Source organism: Castanea sativa, chromosome 9 (genome assembly GCF_040712315.1).
Source record: "Castanea sativa cultivar Marrone di Chiusa Pesio chromosome 9, ASM4071231v1".
NCBI lineage: Eukaryota > Viridiplantae > Streptophyta > Magnoliopsida > Fagales > Fagaceae > Castanea > Castanea sativa.
In genome coordinates, this window is record NC_134021.1 from 31,783,374 (window position 1) to 31,805,559 (window position 22,186).

Sequence of the window (22,186 nt, forward strand, 5' to 3'; positions counted from 1 at the left end):
GCCATATGGCCTGTATTTCCATCACCAAAGTTTGCCTCTCCTATTTCAATTTGTTTGATAACATGGCGCAGAAAACTTTTCTCAGGTTTTTGGTTTTCTTCTTCTGTTTCACTTTCGTTGTCTCAACTGTTGCTGGTAAGGCTCTTATTTTTGGGGTCTCTAATCTAAACTATGATGTAATCTTTTTCATTTCTTTGTAAGATTAAGCAATTTGTTTAATTTTCCTTGTTAATAGGAAGGCTAATAAAGACAAAAAAGGAAGATCCATCAGCACATGTAGTTCAAGATCTACAGGCTCAGGTTTGTCTCTCTCATTTGATAGTTAAGTAAGGAGGTAGATCCAAACCCTAAATGCGTTTGGTGGAACCACTTGAAAGTATCAGTCTGATAACCTAATTAAAAATCCCATATAATTGAGATGTAATCATGAAGTGCTATATATAATTTGCAGGATCTGAGGGATGGCAAGGAACTTTTTAATGTAGAGGGCAGAATATTGGAGTTTGAAACCGCAGACTACAAGGGCCCAGGAGCGAATCCAGGCCACGACCCAAAAACTCCTGGAAAGCCTTAAGACCAAATTTTAGATATGTGTATAGATCGAAGTTTTAAGGGTTCGAGGGTATGAATCTCAGAATCGGTTGGCTTTTCTTGCTACTGGGTGTGCTTGTTATCCATAATCTTGAGTGGTGTTTCTCTTTTCTTGTCTACTGAATCCTGGAAAGTGTGTGTGGTTTCAGGTTTGTACATTTTGTATGACCTAGTTTGTGTATAATGCAACCGTACGGATGATCCAGGCATAGGAAGTAAGATCTAGATGTTAATTTTGCAGAACCTCTTACAGCACTCAAAATAACACAACTTCTGGCTCGTTGTGATGTGTGATTTTCGTAATAACACAACCGTATGCATAGTGTGTGACCTAGCTTGTGTGTTAATTAGTGTTTTTCTTCAAGAAATAATAATGTTATGGATGATTTGGTCTGTATTTTCTTTTTTTTTCTTTTGTTCTTTGTTTTTTCCTTATACTCCGGAATTTTTTGTATGTTCAGCCAATCCTAGCTAGCCAGCCCCAAAAATAGAGAAAAAAAGAAAGAACGAGGAAAAGTACAAACAGAGTATAGAAATTTATTGGGCTTAAGGCCTCCTCATCTGGTTTCTGGAGAAGTTTTTACATCTAAACAATATAATGATTTGTATTTCGTGACCTAATAATTTTGCATAAAATTTTGCTGAAAATTATGTACTAAGCCAATATCACCACAATAGTTTTATATAAATTTCTAACCTGTCAGAAATATAATTTGCTACAGATGGTAGTTATTAAAATTAAGGGAAAGTTCCAATATATTCTTGCTTAGAATGCCATATACTTGACAAGTGAAAAGAACAAGAATGAAAGAACACAGCCCTATGGAGGAGCAAGGCATATGAAGAAAGAATCTGAAAGATCTAGATGGGTGAACTGTTAATTTAGAATAACCTCCTGCAGCACTGAAAATAACACAACTTTTGGCTCATTGTGATGTATTATGCCGATCATCATGATGTGTAATTGTTGAAATATGATTTCAATTGTGCCTATTAAGTAATATCTTATTTCTGCATAAACTAAACGAAACGTGGAACCAACGTTATTTAGTTTTTTTTTTTTTCTAGGATTTTGTCTTATGAATCTTTTTTCTTAATACTGTCAGTACTAGGTATAAAAAAGTATAAATTAAAAATAATGGGAAATCTTCAGAGTGTAATACAAGTTTGTGATCCTTTGTATGTCTCAGTCCATACCAGTTCTCTTTATATGAAATTATGCAGGCCTATTTTCATAAGTTTAAGAAAACTAGTATATTATTATTGTTGTTGTTGTTGTTGTTGTTGTTGTTGTTGTTGTTGTTATGTTAAATACTCATTTTCTTTTAAAACTAATCTACACAGCAAGGGAGGTACAGTCCTCCCCTAACCGTAACTACCACAAATCAGTTGGAGCTAAGTTTCAATATTAAGTTTTGGTTAAAATACATTTATATCTAAGCTTAAAATCACAATTACAGCATTGCCAATTTTTGTCCAAAATGATGTCATTTTCGAGTGAGCTAACGGCAAGATGTAATAGTTGATGGTATGAATTACAAGTTTTGAAAGTTGAGTGACTGTTTTAGAAGTGACACCAAGCTTAGAGCCGGTAAATTGCATTTTAGCTAAAGTTTTTGATACAATACAAAAAGATTTAATACTAAATTATAATTTTTTATTGGAAGAACAACACAAATTTCACTTTATTCTTGAATATTAAAAGGAAAATGTTAAAGTTATTACCAAATTTGCTTTGGAAATATTACAAAAAAACCTGATAATAAATGTGATTGGTATCATATCTGCAATACAATAGATGAAATTCCTATGCTTTTGTTTTTTAATGTGTTGTGTTTGTAAGTGAACACATTAGTTTGTAAAGTTTATAGAACAAAATTTATAATATTTTTAACATTTCTCTAAATGAAATTATTCAATTTCACCGTTAAAATTTCAATCCTAAGAAGTTTTTGATGTAGTTCACTTTAATGTTATCAACATTGATTGTCAATTTATTCAAAGACTATATTGCTTAAAATAACTCAGTTTGAGCTAAGTTTCAATATTAAGTTCTGGTTAATATGCATTTATAGCTAAGTTTAAAATCACTATTACAGCATTATTAATTTTTTGTCCAAAATTATGTTGTTTTCAAATGAGCTAACAGCAAGATGTAATAGTTGCTGGTATAAATTCCAATTTCTGAATATTGAAGGATCATTTTAGAAGTGACGCCAAGCTTAGAGCTAATAAATTAGATTTTAGCTTAAGCTTTTGATACAATACAAAAAGATGTAATACTAAACTATAATTTTTTTTCTTTGGAAGAATAACACAAATTTCATTTTATTCTTGAATATTAAAAGGAAAATGTTAAAATTATTATCAATTTTTCTATGGAAATATTTCAAACAAATGTAATTGGTATCACATCTAAAACACAATAAATAAAATTCTAAATTTTTAACGTGTTTTTTTTTATAAGTTAACACATTAGTTTGTAAAGCTAATAGACTTAAATTTGTTGTATCTCTAACATTAATCTAAATGAAATTATTCAATTTCATTGTTAAAATTTCAATCTTAAGAATTTTTTTATGTGGTTCATTTTAATATTATCAACATTGTCAATTTATTCAAAGACTATATTGCTTAAAATGACTACTTTGGATTGCCAAAAGATTTGTAACTGTGTGGCATTGATAGGTCTCCTGTGTGTGTGTGTGTGTGTGTGAGAGAGAGAGAGAGAGAGAGAGAGAGAGAGAGAGAGAGAGATTGGTGGTCAGCAAAAAATTTATAAATTTTCTTTGTATTCTAGAAGTAAAAATTTGTGTGTGAAATATTCCATATGGAGAGTTTCTACTCTTTTGTACGTCATTTGAATATAAAATATACCATTTTTTTAAAGTGGAATAGAAAATATACCTAAAGGCTAAGAAATAAGGAATGAAATGTTATTTAATATTCCATTGTTTGGTTCGAAAGTATACCAAAAAAAAAAATCAGCTATAATTCTTATAGCTAATTTATTATAAGCGCTCAAATAAATAGGACATATAAGATGAGAAAAAATATTTTATCCCACTTATAGTGCTCTATTTTATCTTCTACCAATTGTAATGTGACACATGCATTTTCTTTTCTCACATAGTAATCAAAGTTTGTAAAGTTTATTACATGTAAAATTTTGAATAAAAAATTTTGGTGGGTTAAAGAAGGAAAGCCTAGTAAAATTTTACTTTATTTTTATTAATATTATTTGGATAATTCAAGAGTCAGATGCATAGTAAAATTATATCATCACGGAGCATGCCTGAAAGTATATCATAATGCAACCATATTTGGGCATTTTGTGGAGTTGAGGGTTGTGAGGTATATATGGAATAATGTTATATTAAGATGAGGCATGAAATTTTCCCTCTCCTTTAATAGAAGTATATTAAGAAGATGCACTTCTATTTATAGAAGGTATTTTTTTTTTTTTTTTGTAAAGTATATTATATATGTGTTTTTTATACGATGACAAATGTTTTTCCACCAAAATGACTGTGTTCTGACCTTTATATATATATTATTACTTCAACAACTAATTAAGTTAGGCACCTCACGCTTGACAGATTGAGAAGTTTGATTTTTAAGCAATCACCAAGACATGCAGGACATATTTGTAACTCGAAGCTTTGATAAATCTTTTGTACAAAGAGAAAATTAGGCACTTTTAGTCACTATATTAATTGTATTTATTTAGATAGAAGATTCCCATAGCATATCATTGAATTATATCTATAGTACGTACTTATATTTGAAAAGTTATTCTTCTATCATTCAGCAAAAAAAAAAAAAAAAGAAGTTATTCTTCTATCCAGCATTCAACAAAAAAAAAAAAAAAAGAAGCTTATGATTCCAACATAGTACAGGACTGTTTTTGATATGAGTGACAGTTTGTGAAACGCTTCCTCGGTGGGCTACAGTACCTGCTTCTGCCTCAAGTTTATGACACGTACACTAAAGCTTACTGGAAGCCCACCCACCAACCCAGTGTTTGGGAGCACATGGTTACTTTTATGTTAATATATCAACTTCAGCTAGATCAGTACAAACTATTTGCTTATTTCATTGCTTATGATTAAATATGTACATTTAATGGAGCCTTAAGCTGCACTAATTATCAATGCCTCTGAAGTTTATGAATTATCGAGTAGTGCCCCCAAATTATTAAATTAATTAGTATGCAGACAGAATTTTTTATTATTATTTAATTTATTGATGGAACACTAAAGAACAAATAAGATAGAAGACGAATATATACGCCAAAAAAAAAAAATAGCTAAAGGATATTTACGTATTTCTCAACATTAAAAGATATGATATGTCACATATGCTTCAAGAGTGGATGTGAATCAATTATACACATTAATCCTGAAGAAAGCACATTATAAGTACATATATAGCATAATGATTGTTGTACGATATCAGTATCCATGGTTTAAAGAGTTTGAATATTTTTGCAGTATGCTAAAATCATTTTGCGATATGATATTCTGCTTTGATTTTATTGTCCGCTTTTGCTCTTTAGTTTGAAGTGATTCTGTTGGGTATGCAATATGCTCATGTGAGTGAAATTTCATAGTAAATTATAATGAAAAGTGCGAGTGATTAGTATAACATATATAATTTGACATAAATACAAAAAATTTTAAGTATTTTGAGTTAAGTGATGTTCCCATGATTATTATTAACTATTAAGTTGGAGGCTCCCAATAATTTCAAGAAAAATGTTTATAACCCTAAATACCTAAATGGGCCAAGGTATATTTTTTCTAGAATGCCAATTCTAAGGATTTAGATGCCACCCTAACCAAATAAACTTTATAATCAAGTTATCTCAAAGAATTCTCTAAATTGAGATTTTTCTGATACATTTTATACATGGAATTGAAAAGTAAATTTGGAACAATAACTTTATCTCCGTAAATTCAATGATATTGTTTCACAAAAATTTATTATCAAAGAGGGCTAGGGGTATTTTATTTATTCATTTATTTTTATTTTTAGAAAAAAGATAGTGCATTTTATTGATCCTGATGAAAATAAAAATTACAACGCACTATATTACAGGGGCTAACTAACCAGACCAAAAGCCTTAATTGACCTGTCATATCCTTTGCCAAACGTGCTAGGGTGTGTGCCACAAATTCCTCACTGTACTAATAGTTGCAAAGTTACTGGGAAGGATTAGTTTCAAGCACATTTGTAGAGGAATAATACTAGGAATACTTACTTTTCCATACCTAAATCCACACATTACTTAAGTGTCAACTCATGATTGATGCATAAATTGATATAACATGCTTAATTAGGTACTTGTGGTGGATCCAATTAAAAATAGTAAAATATAATCACATATTGACATATAAATAAGATATGGATTTGGGCCCCCAAGTTTTTGAAAAAATTATAGTTATTTATCAGATTTTAAATAATTATATAGATTTTTATAGATTGAGCTCCCAAGAATTTAATTCTCCCCAAATTTGAGCTAAATCATTGATCTCTCAGGCCTCGTTTGGGAGGAGGGAATGAAATAAAATATAAATGAATGAAAAGAATAATTTTAGAACATTCTTCATTTATCTTGTTTGGGAGTTTTAATTGAGAAAATGGAAAGTTTATTCCTTAATTTAGGAGTTTAAGTAGGAGGGAATAGAATGAGTAGGAGGGAACACTCATTCCTCTTTATTCTCTTAAAACTTCAAATTTTCATTCCCCCTAAAATTGGGAGGATTGAGAGGGAATGAAATTAGATTTAATGATTTTTTTACTAAAACTCCCAAAATACCCTTGTATATTCAACCTTTTATTTTAAAATAGGGGTCTAATAGTAATATTATTATAAAATGATTTCATTCCATTCCCTCCATATTACTCCCAAACAAGATTACTTACATTTTATAAGGGAATAGAAATGAATAAAATGAAATGTATTTAAGTAAGAGAAAGTAATAGAAAAGAAATGAATGGAATGTATTGGAATAATCATAAGAGGATGGAAAGGAATGGAATGTAATGTATTTAAGTAAGGGAAAGGAATGGAATGGAATTAAGTAATCTTGATTGGATATTTTAAAATTAAGGAATGGAAATGAATAAAAATGAATGGAATGTTGTAATCTTGTTTGGGAGTAACATGGAGGGAATGAAATTGAATTGAATCATTTTATAATAATATTACTATTAGACCTCTATTTTAAAATAAATGGTTGAATATATAGGGGTATTTTAGGAGTTTTAGTAAAAGAATCATTAAATCTAATTTCATTCCCTCTCAATCCTCCCAATTTTAGGGGGAATGAAAATTTGAAGTTTTAAGAGAATAAAGAGGAATGAGTGTTCCCTCCTACTCATTCCATTCCCTCCCACTTAAACTCCCAAATAAGGAAATTGGCTTTCCACTCCCTCAATTAAAACTCCTAAACAAGAGAAATGAAGAATATTCTAAAATTATTATTTTCATTCATTTCTATTCCAATCCATTTCCTCATCCCAAACGAGGCCTTAAAATAAATCTAGCTCAGGTTGCCCCTTAAAAACAAAAAAGTTCTTCTAATCCTTTTTTAACCCCCAAAAATAAAATGAAATAATAAAATAGGTTCTCAACAATCAAACCTCTTTTAGTTTCTTACGAGTAATGAATGTCATTTATAATTTTTCAATTATTTGTAACACTTGATTAAAACTTAAAATTGCTAAATTCATTATATTGCGTAAAGGATTAGGTTAATAAGAGATAATTAACTTTACATATAATAATACTTGAAAGAATAAAGAGAATAGAAAAAAAAAATACATCGAAGTAATGATTGCTTTGTTTGATAGTGTGCCAACATTAGAGTTTTTTTTTTTAAAAATTTACATTAAAATTGCTATAAATTTCACTATTTAATAAATGACAATGGGTTAATTTTATTCTATAAAGGATCTCTCAAAGAGAAATTGATGGGAGATAAAAATTTACTTTTTAAGACTTTTTTTTTATTCTCATTTATAGAAAACTAGACAACTTTTCTATAAATTTGAAAATTTTGTGTATATAATAAATTTATAAGATATGGTTTACTTTTGTATTACAAAGTTAAGAATTTATTTTTTCATACACAGTAGTATATACCTATATATGTATGTATATTTATTTATGTATGTGTTTTGAGTTTATATTGAATCCTTTGAATAATGTATCAATACTATACTTTGGTCCCCCAAGCAAAATTTATTGGCTTTGTCACTGTGCATACGAAAGGATGTGTCAATAGCTGGACTTTCCCTCCATCCGCACATGCAATATGCCAAATATGGTAGTGCATCTTGTATTTTTGGAACTGTAACAAAAACAAACAATAAAAAGGAAAGAGAGAAGAACGATGAGGGCAACAAATATTTGATCTTCATTAGATTTTACATAAATTGACAATTAGGGTTGTAAGTTATATAAACTAGTGTGTAACATCATGTATATGAACGGGTAAAATTAAAAATAATCATAATTACATGATTCAAATTATATGTATTTTTAGAAGATGTTGAAATTACACATAGTATTAATTTACAACTTTTTTTAAACTATAGAATTCTAAAATATTTAATGATTTCTCATATTATATATATATATATATATATATATATATATATATATATATATATATGAATACGAGATGAGTTCAAGTTACACCTGGTGTAACTCTAAAGAATTACACATTTTCTAAATCATTAGATTCAAGTAGATCCAACGGTAAAAAAAAATGCACTCATTAATAATTATATTCTGATAAGGATCTCATTTATTATCTTTATTTATAACATTCAATATCTATTTCTAATCCCAAAAATAGGTATATTTTTCTCTCTACTCTCTCTTTCTCATCCACTACACGTTTCTCTTACCTCCATTGCTCTTCCACCTATATTTTCATAAGGTTCCACTTCCATAGCCACATGGAATTTAATGAATCAAAAACTTGAACTAATTAAATCATTATGAATAAAATTAAAATAAGGGTATTAAAAATATATTTATATCTAAAAAAAAATACAGATATGATTGGTTGGGTTGGATCTTATGGGTTGAAAAAAACTTACATAAACAATGTAACTCAATTAAAAAAATCAAACCAAATCAATCGTATACCATCTAACAAAGTTCAACAAGATGAATTTGGGTCTTTGCGATAATCAGAGCAAGAGTTATTACAAGACAACACAGGATATCATGGCGGCGGTGGGGGTCTTGGTCTTTGTGGTGGTTAAGTCTATTTGTTAGATGGTATACATTTGATTTGATTTGATTTTTTTAATTGAGTTACATTGTTTATGTAGTTTTTTTCAACCCATAAGACCCAACCCAACCAATCATATATGTATTTTTTTTTTTTGAGATATAAATATATTTTTAGTACCCTTATTTTAATTTTATTCGTAATGATTTAATTAGTTCGAGTTTTTGATTCATTAGATTCTATGTGGCTATGGATGTGGAACATTATGAAAATGGAGGTGGAAGAGCAATGGAGGAGAGAGAAACGTGTAGTGGATGAGAAAGAGAGAGCAGAGAGAAAAAAAAAAAAAAAATTTGGGATTAGAAATAGATATTGAATGTTATAAGTAAGGATAATAAATGGGATCCTTACAGAATATCAGCATTAATGAGTGCATTTTTTTTATCGTTGGATCTACTTAAATCCAATAGTTTAGAAAATGTGTAACTCTAAAAACTTAAACTAGGTGTAACTTGAACACCTCTCTCTCTCTCTCTCTCTCTCTCTCTCTCTCTCTCTCTCTCTCTCTCTATATATATATATATATTACTAAGACACTAAAAATAATATGAAAGTATGAGATAGAATACAGAACAAGATACAACAAACTTAGGGATATTATTAGATTGAACAACCTTTTTACATTAGATATATGAGAAACTGGAAGACATATTACAAAGGGTTTTCTTTCACTCTCTACCCGTTACAAAGACACAAGATGCCTATTTATAAGCAAAAATTTACAGAGATATTTTACAATCAGAAGGTAAGCTTGGATTGTAGGGGCTGGCTTGTTCTTGACATATGTCCAGAGGAGTAGGGGTCCTGAAGATAAATTGAAAAACGTCATCTGGAGTCAGGGGTCCTGGTGCAGTAGTAATATTCTTATGGATTTGTTGCTGACAAAGAGATAAATAGCATGTGGGAAGGTAGATAATAATTTCTTGCATGGTTGATAATTGTCATCATAAAGTAATAGTTATATGGTTAACAAACATCTGCTAGGGAAAGTAGGAGTTGGTGGAAGGAAAGTCCACAATAGTGGCTAAGCTTTGAAAGTGCTTTTGACACACCTTTTCTTTCTTTTTTTCTAATATATATATATATATATATATATATATATATATATATATATATATATATATATATATCTAGTCATCCCATCCGTCTCTTCCTTGGAACCATTCTTTATCAATGTCCGCATTCGGATCATGATTATAATAGTAAGGGTCATCATGGCCAATTAGGGGATTGGGTATCTCCCAATGGTCTTCATGTGGCCATTGCTATCTACAAACGCCAGGGTCAGCTGGTACTATGTCAGGTAGGATTCCCTAATTAAGAGATTCTGCCATTGTGAGGGAATAGTGACAAGATATCCAAGACATGTCCATGTGTGTGTGAAGAGTACCATCAGCATTAGTCACCCAATGCATTTCTATAGGATGGAGGATTCCTTCTACCCGAACATCGTTTTTTGGAATTTAGCTTGGCTACTAAACATGCAGAAGTAATTTTGTGACCAAAGCGGGGATGCTCTAGTTTAGAATACTTGAACCATTGACCATTATGAGCATCATTCTTCAAGATTTCAGACCAGAATTTGTGAAAATATTTATTTTTACGAGGGAAAATATATGAGTAAAATTATGCCTCAAAATGGAGATACAAGTAGTACTCATTGAGTAAGTACCACATGTAGAGATAATGTATCACTGTTCAATTTGTTATCCAAAAGGCAAAAGAGGTTTTCTATGGTTGTTCTATATCTGGGAAAATGGCAAGGAAATGACGTTGGTGTTCTTTGAGGTAATCATGGAGAACTTTAATGATTCTTTTAGATCTGGCTTCAAGGGTCAAAGTCTTTATTTGGTCTTTTATTTCTGGAGGAAGGGTTTCTATCATATTAAGGATATCATTAGGGGCTGCAGTAGAAGGGCCAGTGGATGAGGATGGATCTGTTATTGGATATACCCATAAAGTTGGAGGAATTATTGTAGTATGAAGAACTGGAGGCTTTTTAGAAAAGTAATTAGTAATAAGATTATGTTTACCTTTGATGTGTTTGACTTGAAAAGACCATTGTGAAAAGCAATTTGACCATCTAGGTAACTGAGGATATGGAAGCATTCTTCTTTTGAACTTGAGGATTTTGGGAAAGGAAGACATGTCCATTTCTACTAGAAAATTGTGCCCAAGAAGGTGAAACTGGAAATTTTCAATTCCATGTTTGACTGCCAAGATTTCCTTGAAAGTAGAATGGTAATGAAGGTCTAAAGGCTTGAATGCACCACTTTTATACCCACAAATACTTCTTTTGCCATCAACTTCTTCAAAGAGAGCTACTTCCTAATACTCATCACTTGCATCTGTCTGTAGGACTCGTTTGCCTGGTCCTGGAATCTGCAAAGGGGAAAGTTTTTCTGCTAATTTTTTCAATTGTTGGACTGCTTCTGTATGAACTGAATTCCATTCTAGAGGAGATTTTTTCAGCAATTTAGCCAAACAATCCCTATGTCTGGAGATTTTTGGGATGAAATCTGACATGTAATTAACAATTCCAAGAAACTGTTGGATCTATTTAGTGTTGGTGAGCTTATCTGAAAATTCACTAAGAGAAACTGTTATGTGGGGCTGCAGAGTATACTTTCCATCTGAAATGTTTACGCCCAAGAAGTCAATAGAAGATACTCCTATGACCATTTTCTTTTCTGAAAGCATTATCCCTTGAGTTTTTACTAAATTGTAGAATTAAGTAAGCAATTGTTCATGGGATTCTGCCTCTTTTGAAAATAGGAGAATATCATCTATATAGATCAATGCATTAGTCAGAAGTGGTTGGAATAGCGTTACCATTGCTTTTTGGAATTGAGATGGAGCATTTTTAAGACCAAAAGGCATTACAGTCCATTGGTAATGGTGGTTTGGGATGCAAAACGTTGTCTTGTATCTTTCTTCTATATGAATTCCTAATTTCCAAAATCCTGCTTTGAGATCAAACTTCAAAAATACTTTAGCATGTGAAAGATGCTAGAAAAGGGCACTTTTGTTTGGCAAATGAAACTTGTCATCTGCAAGAAAATGATTAAGATCTTGGTAATTGATTACCAATCTAAACTTCCTTCGAACTTGTTCAGCATGCTTGTTAACATAGAAAGCTTGACACGCCCATGGAGAAGTTGTGGGCTCAATAAGGCCTTCTGAAAGAAGAGTAGATAACTCTTGCTTAACCAAAGATAAGTGTTCTGGTTTCATCCCTCTGTGACTAGATTTTGTGGGGTTAACATCATTTTTTTTTAAGGATAGGTTTTTGAAAAAAGATGAGTTTTTCCACAAGTGATTTGGATTTTTAAGGAGGAATTCAGAGTGAGTGGTTGCACAACATTCATTAATAATCTGGAGTCTCAAAGAATCAAAGGGATCTATTGAGAACAAATGAGGTACTTAGGTCCAGGTGAGAAGATGTTGTTTATGCAAAAGTCCTTTTGATGACCAACTGAGACTAGGTATTTGATGAAGGAGATCAAATCCTATAAGAAGGTCTCTACTTGTGATTGGGGAGCCAAGGACTTGGTGTCTAATAGTAAGGGTTGGAAAGATTCTGATGCGAATGGGCTTACTTTTCTGGGTGATTAGAAATGTTTTTCCATTGGCTGCTCTGAACATTTGATGATGGGGTAGCCAAAATTTTTCAGATAATATCTTAGGATGGAGAATTGTTGTTACTGCTCTTGTGTCAAACAAGGCTATTACTGAGATTGGTCTGGAATAAGTGTCAAGGAGGATGTGCACTTGGGCTATAAGTGTGGGACCAGTTAGTGGGGCTATAAGAGACTAAGATGTGTAGATGGTCTAAATTTCTGGGTCTGAATCATTAGTATTGTTTGAATCTGAATCATCTTCAGAGGTAGAATAAGCCATAACTACCAAGGCTTGGGGAGAATAATCATCATCCAGTGAGAAGAGTGATTCTACATCTGAAAAGGGGGTATCATCTGCATGAATCTAGGCTTGCTCCAAAAGCTTTGTTGCTTTTTCCCTTTTTGAACAATTTTTTACAAAGTGACCGGGTCTTCTACATACAAAACAGACTTTTGAAATTTTTCCTTTGAATTGCTTTCTTCTGAGGAACTTCCATTTCTTTTTTTTGAAAGATTTCTTCTTTTGGCTTGCGTAATGTTTCTTCTTCCAAGAATACTTCTTGAAATGATCTCTTCTTTTTGTTGGACAAGCAAAATTCTTGTCATAACACTTTATCTGCAAATCTTTCCTTTTACAGTTGTCTTTAAGCTTGCTATCGACCTTGTCAATTTCTGAAAGAAACTTTCTCTGATTGCAGAGTTTTTCAAGAGCTATAAGCATATGCTGGTAGATTTCTCCCAAGGAAGCTTGCTGCAGGGTTATTTTTTGAAGGTTCATCATGCGAAGAGTTTCATCTCCTAATGGCTCTAGAAAAGAGTTAAGAAAAGTGTGCTTAGAATTGACATCATCCATATCATTAAAGGAGTAGTATCGGGTTGACATTCTGTCAAAATGTTTTTCTAGATCTTTCATTTCAAAAGAGCAACATTTCATCAGTAATAATTCTTCTCTTGCCATTTCTGTGTAATGGGCCAGTGAACTAAGGAATTCACTATGAATGATTGTGAAAAAATCTTCTTGAGTATTGCACTAAGCTGCTTGTCTTTGCCTGTATTCTCCAACATTGATCCACCATTGTCTCAATCTTCCTGTAAGTCTTACAACAAACTTGGCAATGATCTGTGCAACAGTATTATTTAGGGCTTGGAGTTCAGCTGTGCACCATAAATACATGTTAAAAATCTCATCATGCCATTTTGAAGGGGGTATTATCAATGGTGAATAAGCGTTTTGAATTTGTGGTTGATGAGTAGGTTAATCTTATTTGGTGATCAGGGATGAAAGGTGGTGTAGGAAATATTGGTGGTGGTGGTGGTGGAGGTTGTTCAGGTTGAAGGACATTATCATCTTCTTCTACCTTTGGGTCTGTCATAAATACTCCTTCTAGATTAAGACCAGACAAGTCTAGATCCGTGTCGTCAATGACTGGAAGTACAAAAGGTTTTTTTGATTCTTGAAGGGTAAGAGTTTTAAGAAATGATGAAATTGGGTTTGGAGGATCAGGGTCTATGGCCAACATGTTCATATTTGGAGGTTTGGAAGAAGCTCCAACAGTTGGATCTGAGGGTTAGTGTAATGGTTCTTTGTCCTTTTTTATGGGAGAAGGTTCATTTTGTGGTCTAATCTGAGGTTCTAGTTGGAGTGGTGCTGAGCTAGTTATGCTAGGAAAGATTCCACTTGGTTTAAAAGGATTGTGAGCTGGATGTGTCATGGTTAGTGGTTGGAGGTTCTGGTAGGGGGAAATTGGGGAGAATGGTGAGATTAAAGGTATGGACAAATCTTTATATAAGGATTGGCGAGGTTGATAAGGCATGTAGACTTGCATTGGAAGAGTTTGAGTAGCCACCTTCTGTGAACTCTCCATAGACTGGAGTTGTATCAACAATTTTTTTCTTTCTTTTTCTTTTTTCCCAATGAAAGGGAAAGAGACAGACAAATCTTTTACTATGGAGGCAATGGTTGCCAATTCTTGTTCAACTGACTGTATTTTCTTCTTCAAGTCTTGAATAAGAGAATTAGAGGACGAGAAGGTATGAGTAACTACTTCAGTTATCTTTTGTTGATTATCAAGGATCTTTGAAAGGACCTGGTTTTGTGCGACAACATTTTCTACCTACCAATTTAGAGTTGCTTCAGCTAAAGAAACTTTTTCTTGGAGCCATCTGGATTGGTTCCAACAGGATTTTTGATTTTCCAAACATGTTTGATGTTAGCTTGAGGATGGTCAAAACTTTCAAGTGGAGGAAAATTTTGTGAATAAAAGGGTGAAGCATTGTCAAACATATAACAGGGTAAGATCTTCTGCGTATGGATTTGACTGGTAGGCTTGGGTTGACATTTTGGTATTTGGGGAAGGACTTTCTGGTAATATGGGATTAGTGGAGGTTTTTGGTTCTGATGGTTTTGATGGTTTTGATCATGATTTTCTATACATGGGGAAGGAGAAAGAGGATTTTGCTTCCTGGTTCTGGGATAGAGGACATAATAATCAAACTTTCCAGAGGGTTCTCCAAGGAGGTCTACTTCCGGATCTCCTGCCTCATATCTTTCTTTGAGAATCTGCTGGGAAGACTTTTTCTTTCTTCGTGGATGCTGTTTCTCAAAGACTTCTTCTTCTTGACAATCAACACAGTCACAAACATCCCACCATATATGGCCAGAGGATGATTTTCCTTCATAGCAAGGGTTTCCATCTTCTTGAAATGCTTTGATTTGAAGGCCATCAAGACCTATATATGATACTGGCTGGATCATAGCAATTTGAGTAGAAAAGACTGTTACTTCATCCTTTTCTGGTGTGGCCTCCAAGAACCTAACTTCAACTTCACCATTTTCTTTTTTGATGAAGAAAGGAGTGTTGGACTGGATTGGTTTAGCCTCCTAATAAAGATTCTCATATCTTGTGATCCATGATTCTGGAAAGAGTTTAGTCATCTGCTCTTTATTCAACTATCTTGGAACAAATGTGCACATAGGCGGCATGCCTGGGTTTACTTGGATTAAAAGAGCATCATTAGACTGGGCTATCTTTGGAATAGCTATGTCAAAAGCATGATTTTGGAGTCTATAGGCAAGCTGATAATGGAGTGTGGCTGCAAAAGTATCATGCACCTGGGGAGCTCCTGTAATCTGAACTTGGACTTTAAGAGCATCACAAAGGTGAGGATCTTTAAGAGACATGTTAAAGTTAAGGAAGAGGGTAACAAAGACTGTTCCCGCATTAAGGGTGGTTTGGACAATTCCTATAACTGCATTATGGTATTCCAAGAATCTAAAATCAAGGAGGGAAATTCTAGAAGCTAGGAAGTCCCTTTCTTCCATGGACGGTTAGTGCCAAACTTATTGCACCAAAATGGAGGTGGGTGTATCCTTGTTTTTGCCATGGGATTACAAACTCTCGGGGAAGGGCAAGGGTAATAAAATTTTCTTTCTCACTTGCTAGAATGTTGAATTGGTCAAACTTAGAAGCTTGAACATATTTTTTTACAGTAGAAGGATGAGAAGGACCTAAAAACTTTTTTATGGATTTTTTGAAGGTATTTTGAGGTTTATCAAACGCAGTGTAAGGATTTACAATAGGGAAATCAGTAATAAGAATTTTACTATCTTCAAGTACATGGGAGATTTCATACAAGTAGTCTAACCTATTTGTAGTGGATTTACGAAGAGAAAGGTCACACGTAGTTGTAATGGTATCTGCAACTGCTAAAGATGAACTAGCCATGATAGTTTCTGAAAGAAAGAACTGTTTGCCTAAGACCTAATAGGACTAAAACGTCACTTTTAGGCTCATACGTCCACAAGATGACTCAGGAAAACTAAGTTCTTTGAAACTTTGAGAATAACCCCTTAGTGTTCTACTTGATTATCAAATCAGTGTTCTGATGTGATAAATAGAGAGGATCCACGTATTGTGGCAACTGTAAGTCACAGAGCATACTAATTAGGATAATAATCAAAGTATACTAGTGTAACTCCATAAGTGTTACACATTTTTTAAACCATAGATTTTTAAGAGATCTAATGGTTGAAAAAACATCATTAAATGTTAATACTTTCCACCTTATTACCTAATTAATATTAGGATTTTTTTTCTCTTTCCTTATTTATTGTGTACCCTTCATTTTAATAACCTGCCAAACATACTAATCAACTAAGGAGCACCTTACCATAGCCAAATCTCCCCTTTCGGCACAAACGCAATATAACAATTAAATATTATGTTAATTGAATAATTCCTATATAGGTCATATATCTCCAGTAACTCCAAGTCGAAGCTCCTTAAGAGCTAGTCAAAATGTCGTTACAAGATATTGCAAATCAATAGTCAATATAGCAATTTGCTTCTATTCCAAATGGGTATGAAATGCTTTTTTCCCATAGTATGTTTGACATGAAGTCTTTGCTAAACTTGCTAGTTGTACAAATGTAGTAATTGGGTAATTTATCCAATAACGAAATTGTCTACAACACTATTTGCACCATAAACAGCTCTTTATTAATGGGAATGTGAAGCAGAAAGTCCAACCAAAAATTTCTAGTGTACTATTCAATAGCTTATTTGTGGAGATTTAACTCAAAAAAATAAAAGTAAAAAGCTTTTTTGCGTAGATGTGGGAGGTTGGCTATGGTGGGCTGCTAGTATATGTAAGGTTTTCAGGTTAATGAAAATGGTAGTGCCCTCAAATCATGTGAAAAGCAATAAATAAGGTGAGAGAAAACAAATCCTAGTATTAATTAGGTAAAAAGGTGGAAAGTATTTACATTTAATGATGTTTTTTTAACTGTTAAATCTCTTAAAAATCTATAGCTCAAAAAAGGTGTAACTTTCATGGAATTACACTAGGTGTAACTGGAACTCATCTTAATTTAGAATTTAGTTTGATTTAGATTCTTCGGTTTTACATCTAATAATTCACTTTCCACAAAAATTTAAAAATTTAAAAATACATGACACAAAATTAGACTACAACTAAAATCCAATTTAGAATCTAATTATATTTGGAATTTTTTTTTTTTTTTTTTTTTTTTACACTCAACCATTCGCAAGACACAAAAATTAAAAATTAAATGAGACATATGTTGCACAACTTTTTTTTTTTTTTTTTTTTCTGCCTATATACTAGTTAATTTGGTAATGTGGGGGCACTTGATAATTTATAAACTTCTGAGGCTTCGATAATTAGTGCAGATATATATGATCCATTAAACAAACAGTTTGCACTGATCTATCTGAACATGATACATTAACGTAAAAGTAACCATGTGCGCCAAACACTAAGTTGGTGAGTGGGCTTCCAGCAAGCTTTAGCGTGTCATCAACTTGAAGCAGAAGCAGGCACTGTAGCCCACCGAGGAAGCGTTTCACAAATTGTCACTCATATAAAAAAACAATCACAAGCAGGTACAATGTTGGAATCATAAGTTTTTGCTTGATGAATGCTGGAAAGAATAACTTTTCAGATATATGTACTAAACTAGTACTATTATAGTAACTACAATGATGCTATGGGAATCTTCTAAATAAATACGATTTTTTTTTTTTTTGGTAAGAATAATAAATACGATTATAGTCATTAGAAGTGACTGATTTTCTCTTTGTGGAAAGATATATCATATTCCAAGTGCCTGCCAAATATGCCCTGAATGTCTTATCGTTGCATGAAAAATCAAACTTCCCTGCCAGCGCACAATGATGTAAGCAGCTTTTCAAGTTTTTAATAGTCTGGCAACCAACAAACTAGAAAGTTCATGATCAATTCATAGTGGTTTGCAATTTTCCTCAAGGGAAAGACACCTATGCAATTTTCCATAAGGCAAAGTTTTTTTTTTCCGGAGAGACTGATTTGTTGCATTTTGTCAACTCATGCAAGATACCAATGTAATACATGTAAGGTTATAAGAATTGAGATCCTATACAGATCAGCGAGAGAGTTCAAGAATCCCATTGTAAAATCCGCACGAAAATCGTAAGATATTACTTTTTAATTAAAAAAATTTATTAAAAATACCTATAATTATAATTCATAATATATATTATAGAAAAAAAAAATCATTTTTGACATAAATTAGTGAAATTACTAATAAAAAGCAAAGTATCAAATTAGTAATACATAAGCAAAGTTCAAAGTTTAAAAGTTACAACTTACAAAGAAACAATAATTTAAAACAATACCCCTATACCTAATTTTTACTATTTTCTATAAATAGAATTTGTATTATCTTAATATACTTTTATTTTAATTCAATTATTACAATAATAAGGTAGAAGGAATTTAAGTCATGATTTTCCTTATAAAAGAGACTAAAAGTATCATTGAACTAAAACATCATGGGCATGGGCATCTTAATATACTTCTCTAAATTAATATTCGGTTTTCTCAAGGTTGATTTCAAATCGTTTGAAAACTTTTTATTTCTTTTTAATTTTGTAATAATGTTAAACACTAAAAACTAACTAAGAATAGTTCACTATCAAATAAACTAAGAATAATTCAAAGAATACATGCATTAAAAAAATCAACAAATTCCCTGGTGTCAACAAGGTAGTTCTCTCATTAAAAAGAATCTCTCCCTCTCTCATAAATTCCCAAGTGTCAACAAAGTAGGGTAGAGGGGATTAAACCTTCTTTCTTCTTATAAATAGAAAAGTCAAAACCACTCAATTACAAAATTCTTTGATGTTGAAAGCATTTATTTTAAGCAACACAGTAATTGAATAAACTGATGATAACATTAAATGACCTACATCAAAAAGTTTTTTGGACTAAAATTTTACCAAAGAAATCAAAACATTTCATTTAGAGTGAAATTAGGGATACTATAAATTTCAATTTATAATCTTTACAAAGTAATGTGTTAACTAAAAAAAAACTTAACAAGTATATTTATTGTGTAACAATAAATATATATATATATATATATATATATATATATATATATATATTATCATGTCAGTTTATAGTATTACATAGTGAAATTGATAATCGTTTTAACATTTTTCTTCTAATATTTGAGGAATAAAGTGAAATTTGTGTTATTCTTCTTGAAACAAAATTAGAGTTTAGCATTACATTTTTTGTATTGTATCAAAAACCTAAGCTAGATTGTAATTTACAAAATTTGAGCTTGGAGTCACTTCTACAACGATCCCTCAACATTTACAACATACAATTTACACCTTCAACTATTAAATCTTGTTGTTAACTCATTCAAAAACGACATCATTTGGACAAAAAATTCATATCGTTGTTGATAAGGGTAATTTCCAACAACAACAAAAAAAATCCTTAAGGCTCTCCTACATTAGATAAAGCCAACGGTCTGAAGGAGCTCGTCATCCATACCCTACATTAAATGAAGAAGACGATGTCCTCAAGGCTGATGACTTCAATCTTAGCCTGACGAGTCCACTTCCAAGCAGATGACATTTGGGACCCAACGATCCAGAACGAAATGGTAAGCTAATGAAAGTAAGCTGACGGGGATGAAGAAGCCCTCAACGGACCCAGCATGCCTTTGCTTGGACTCCACAAATGAGTATATATGGGAACATCTTGCGCCCCACGAATAACCCTAATCAAGAGGATCTCCGCAAGGAAAGAATCCCTTAAGATAAGCACATTAATAAGGATCTTCCCCACAAGGAAATACCCTCTCCGCCAAGGAATGTATGTCAACCTTATGGTACTATAAAAACCACAAAGCCCTCACAAACCGAGATACGCATAATTTCCCCCAACTCTAGCACTTTAAAGTTGTGAAAATTTTCTAACTTGACTATCGGAGGGTATTTGGCCGGTAACACACCGGTACTCTTCATAGGGTCTTCTTCTTCTTTTTGTGTTGTGCAGATCTTGCTTGGAGCACGTGAGGATTATGTAGCTTACTGACAATTTTCAATATCATCAGTTGGCACCGTCTATGGGAAGTAGGAAGTAAGCCATACTACTACTTCCCGGACAAAGAGTTGTGTAGTACTTACTCACTCAATGGCAACAGCCACCAACAACAAAAGGGATGAACCATGTACCACTGCCCTCGAGAGACAGGTTCAGACTCTCGCGGCCATCTTGGAACACCTTACCAAGCAAAATCATGACCTAGAGGAGCAATTGCGCCAAAATAACGCAGTGCTTAACTTTTTGGAGGAGGACCAGGAAGGGAACAGCGCTGAAAGGAGGAACCAAGAAGGGCCAGAAGGTAGTAACGCCCCGAATAGGCAAGAACGACAGGATACAAATTGTCCATCCGCCACAGATATGACTCCACCACCGCACTTGGTCGCAGAGATGTAGATGATGAAGGAACGGATGGACTTCATGATGAATGCCCTCCGAGGACAAATGTCAAACGACCTTGACGAGTTGGTCCATTAGACGGACTCACCCTTCACTGCATCTGTTACCTCGTTCCCCCTTCCGCCAAAGTTCCGCATGCCACAAGTAGAGGCTTATGATGGATCTAAGGATCCCTTGGATCACCTAGAGACTTTCAAGACCTTGATGCACTTGCAAGGGGTAGCAGACGAGATCATGTGCAGGGCCTTCCCCACTATGTTGAAAGGACCCACAAGGGTTTGGTTCAGCAAGTTTACACCCAACTCCATTAGTATCTTCAAGGACTTGAGCGCCCAATTTGCCTTGCACTTTATCGGGGGACACAAGTTTAAAAAGTACACTGCCTGCCTAATGAACATCAAGCAACGAGAAGAAGAAACGCTAAGATCTTACATTGCCTACTTCAACAAAGAGGCCCTCTCGATTGATGAAGTTGACAACAAGATACTCATGGCCGCATTCATGAATGGGCTACGGAAGGGTAAGTTTTTATTTTCTCTAAACAAAAATGACCCAAAGAATATGTTAGATGTACTCTACAAGGCAACTAAGTACATGAACGTAGATGACGTGCTGCTAGTCGGAGAGGAGAAGCCTAGGAAAAGGGAAAGACAAGAGGACATGCAATAGGATAGGGGCGAAAGATGGCTAGGACTAGAGAACAATGGGAGGACAGGCACTCCAAGCCCCCCGTTAGGAGGTTCACAAGCTTCACCCTGCTGATTGCCCCATTCGACCAAGTCCTAATGCAGATTAAAGACGAAAGGGCCCTGACATTTCTCGACAAACTGAAGGGAGATCCCAATAAAAGGTCTAGAGACAAGTACTACTGCTTCCACCGTGAACATGGTCATGACACGTTTGATTGCTATGACTTAAAACAACAAATAAAAACTCTTATCAGACAAGAAAAATTGTAGAGATTCGTCAATAAGGAAAGAGCAAACCCACCACAAAAGCAAGCTCTCAGACGGGAGAACGAGCGTCCTAAGCCGCCAATAAGAGATATAAGAATGATTATGGGAGGCACTGTGGCTTCCAACTTGTCCAAAAAGACCCATAATACTTACCTCAGGATGGTCCAAAACGTCTAGCTAACAGGCTTTGTACCAAAGATGGAGCGGATCGACAATCCCATTATTGAATTCTTAGAGGAAGTTCCCGACGCCTCCACCATCCACATGACAATGCGCTCGTCATTAGCATACGAATAGGCGACTACAACACACACTAGGTCCTAGTTAACAATGGAAGCTCCACTGACATCCTCTACTACTCGACGTTCCAGCAAATGAGGATTGATAAAGAACGGTTGGTTCCAAC

The 22,186-nt window shown here is 33.3% G+C and overlaps 2 protein-coding genes across 2 annotated transcripts; both read left to right on the forward strand.

The window, feature by feature from the left end:
- LOC142609869 (uncharacterized) lies at positions 1 to 1,152 on the forward strand. The gene is made up of 3 exons (XM_075781592.1): positions 1 to 135; positions 236 to 300; positions 452 to 1,152. Exons 1-3 carry the CDS (start codon positions 6 to 8, stop codon positions 572 to 574), a joined length of 318 nt encoding a protein of 105 aa, XP_075637707.1. The 5' UTR covers positions 1 to 5; the 3' UTR covers positions 575 to 1,152.
- A 19,807-nt stretch (positions 1,153 to 20,959) lies between these two features.
- Positions 20,960 to 21,493, forward strand: LOC142609046 (uncharacterized). The gene has a single exon (XM_075780688.1). It carries the CDS (start codon positions 20,960 to 20,962, stop codon positions 21,491 to 21,493), a length of 534 nt encoding a protein of 177 aa, XP_075636803.1.
- Positions 21,494 to 22,186: the final 693 nt, after the last annotated feature.

Coding starts and splice junctions, on each gene's coding strand:
- LOC142609869 (XM_075781592.1), top strand. CDS start 6: ATGGCCTGTATTTCCATCACCAAAGTTTGCCTCTCCTATTTCAATTTG. Junction 136..235: donor CGTTGTCTCAACTGTTGCTG/GTAAGGCTCTTA, acceptor CCTTGTTAATAG/GAAGGCTAATAAAGACAAAA. Junction 301..451: donor TTCAAGATCTACAGGCTCAG/GTTTGTCTCTCT, acceptor TATAATTTGCAG/GATCTGAGGGATGGCAAGGA.
- LOC142609046 (XM_075780688.1), top strand. CDS start 20,960: ATGCCACAAGTAGAGGCTTATGATGGATCTAAGGATCCCTTGGATCAC.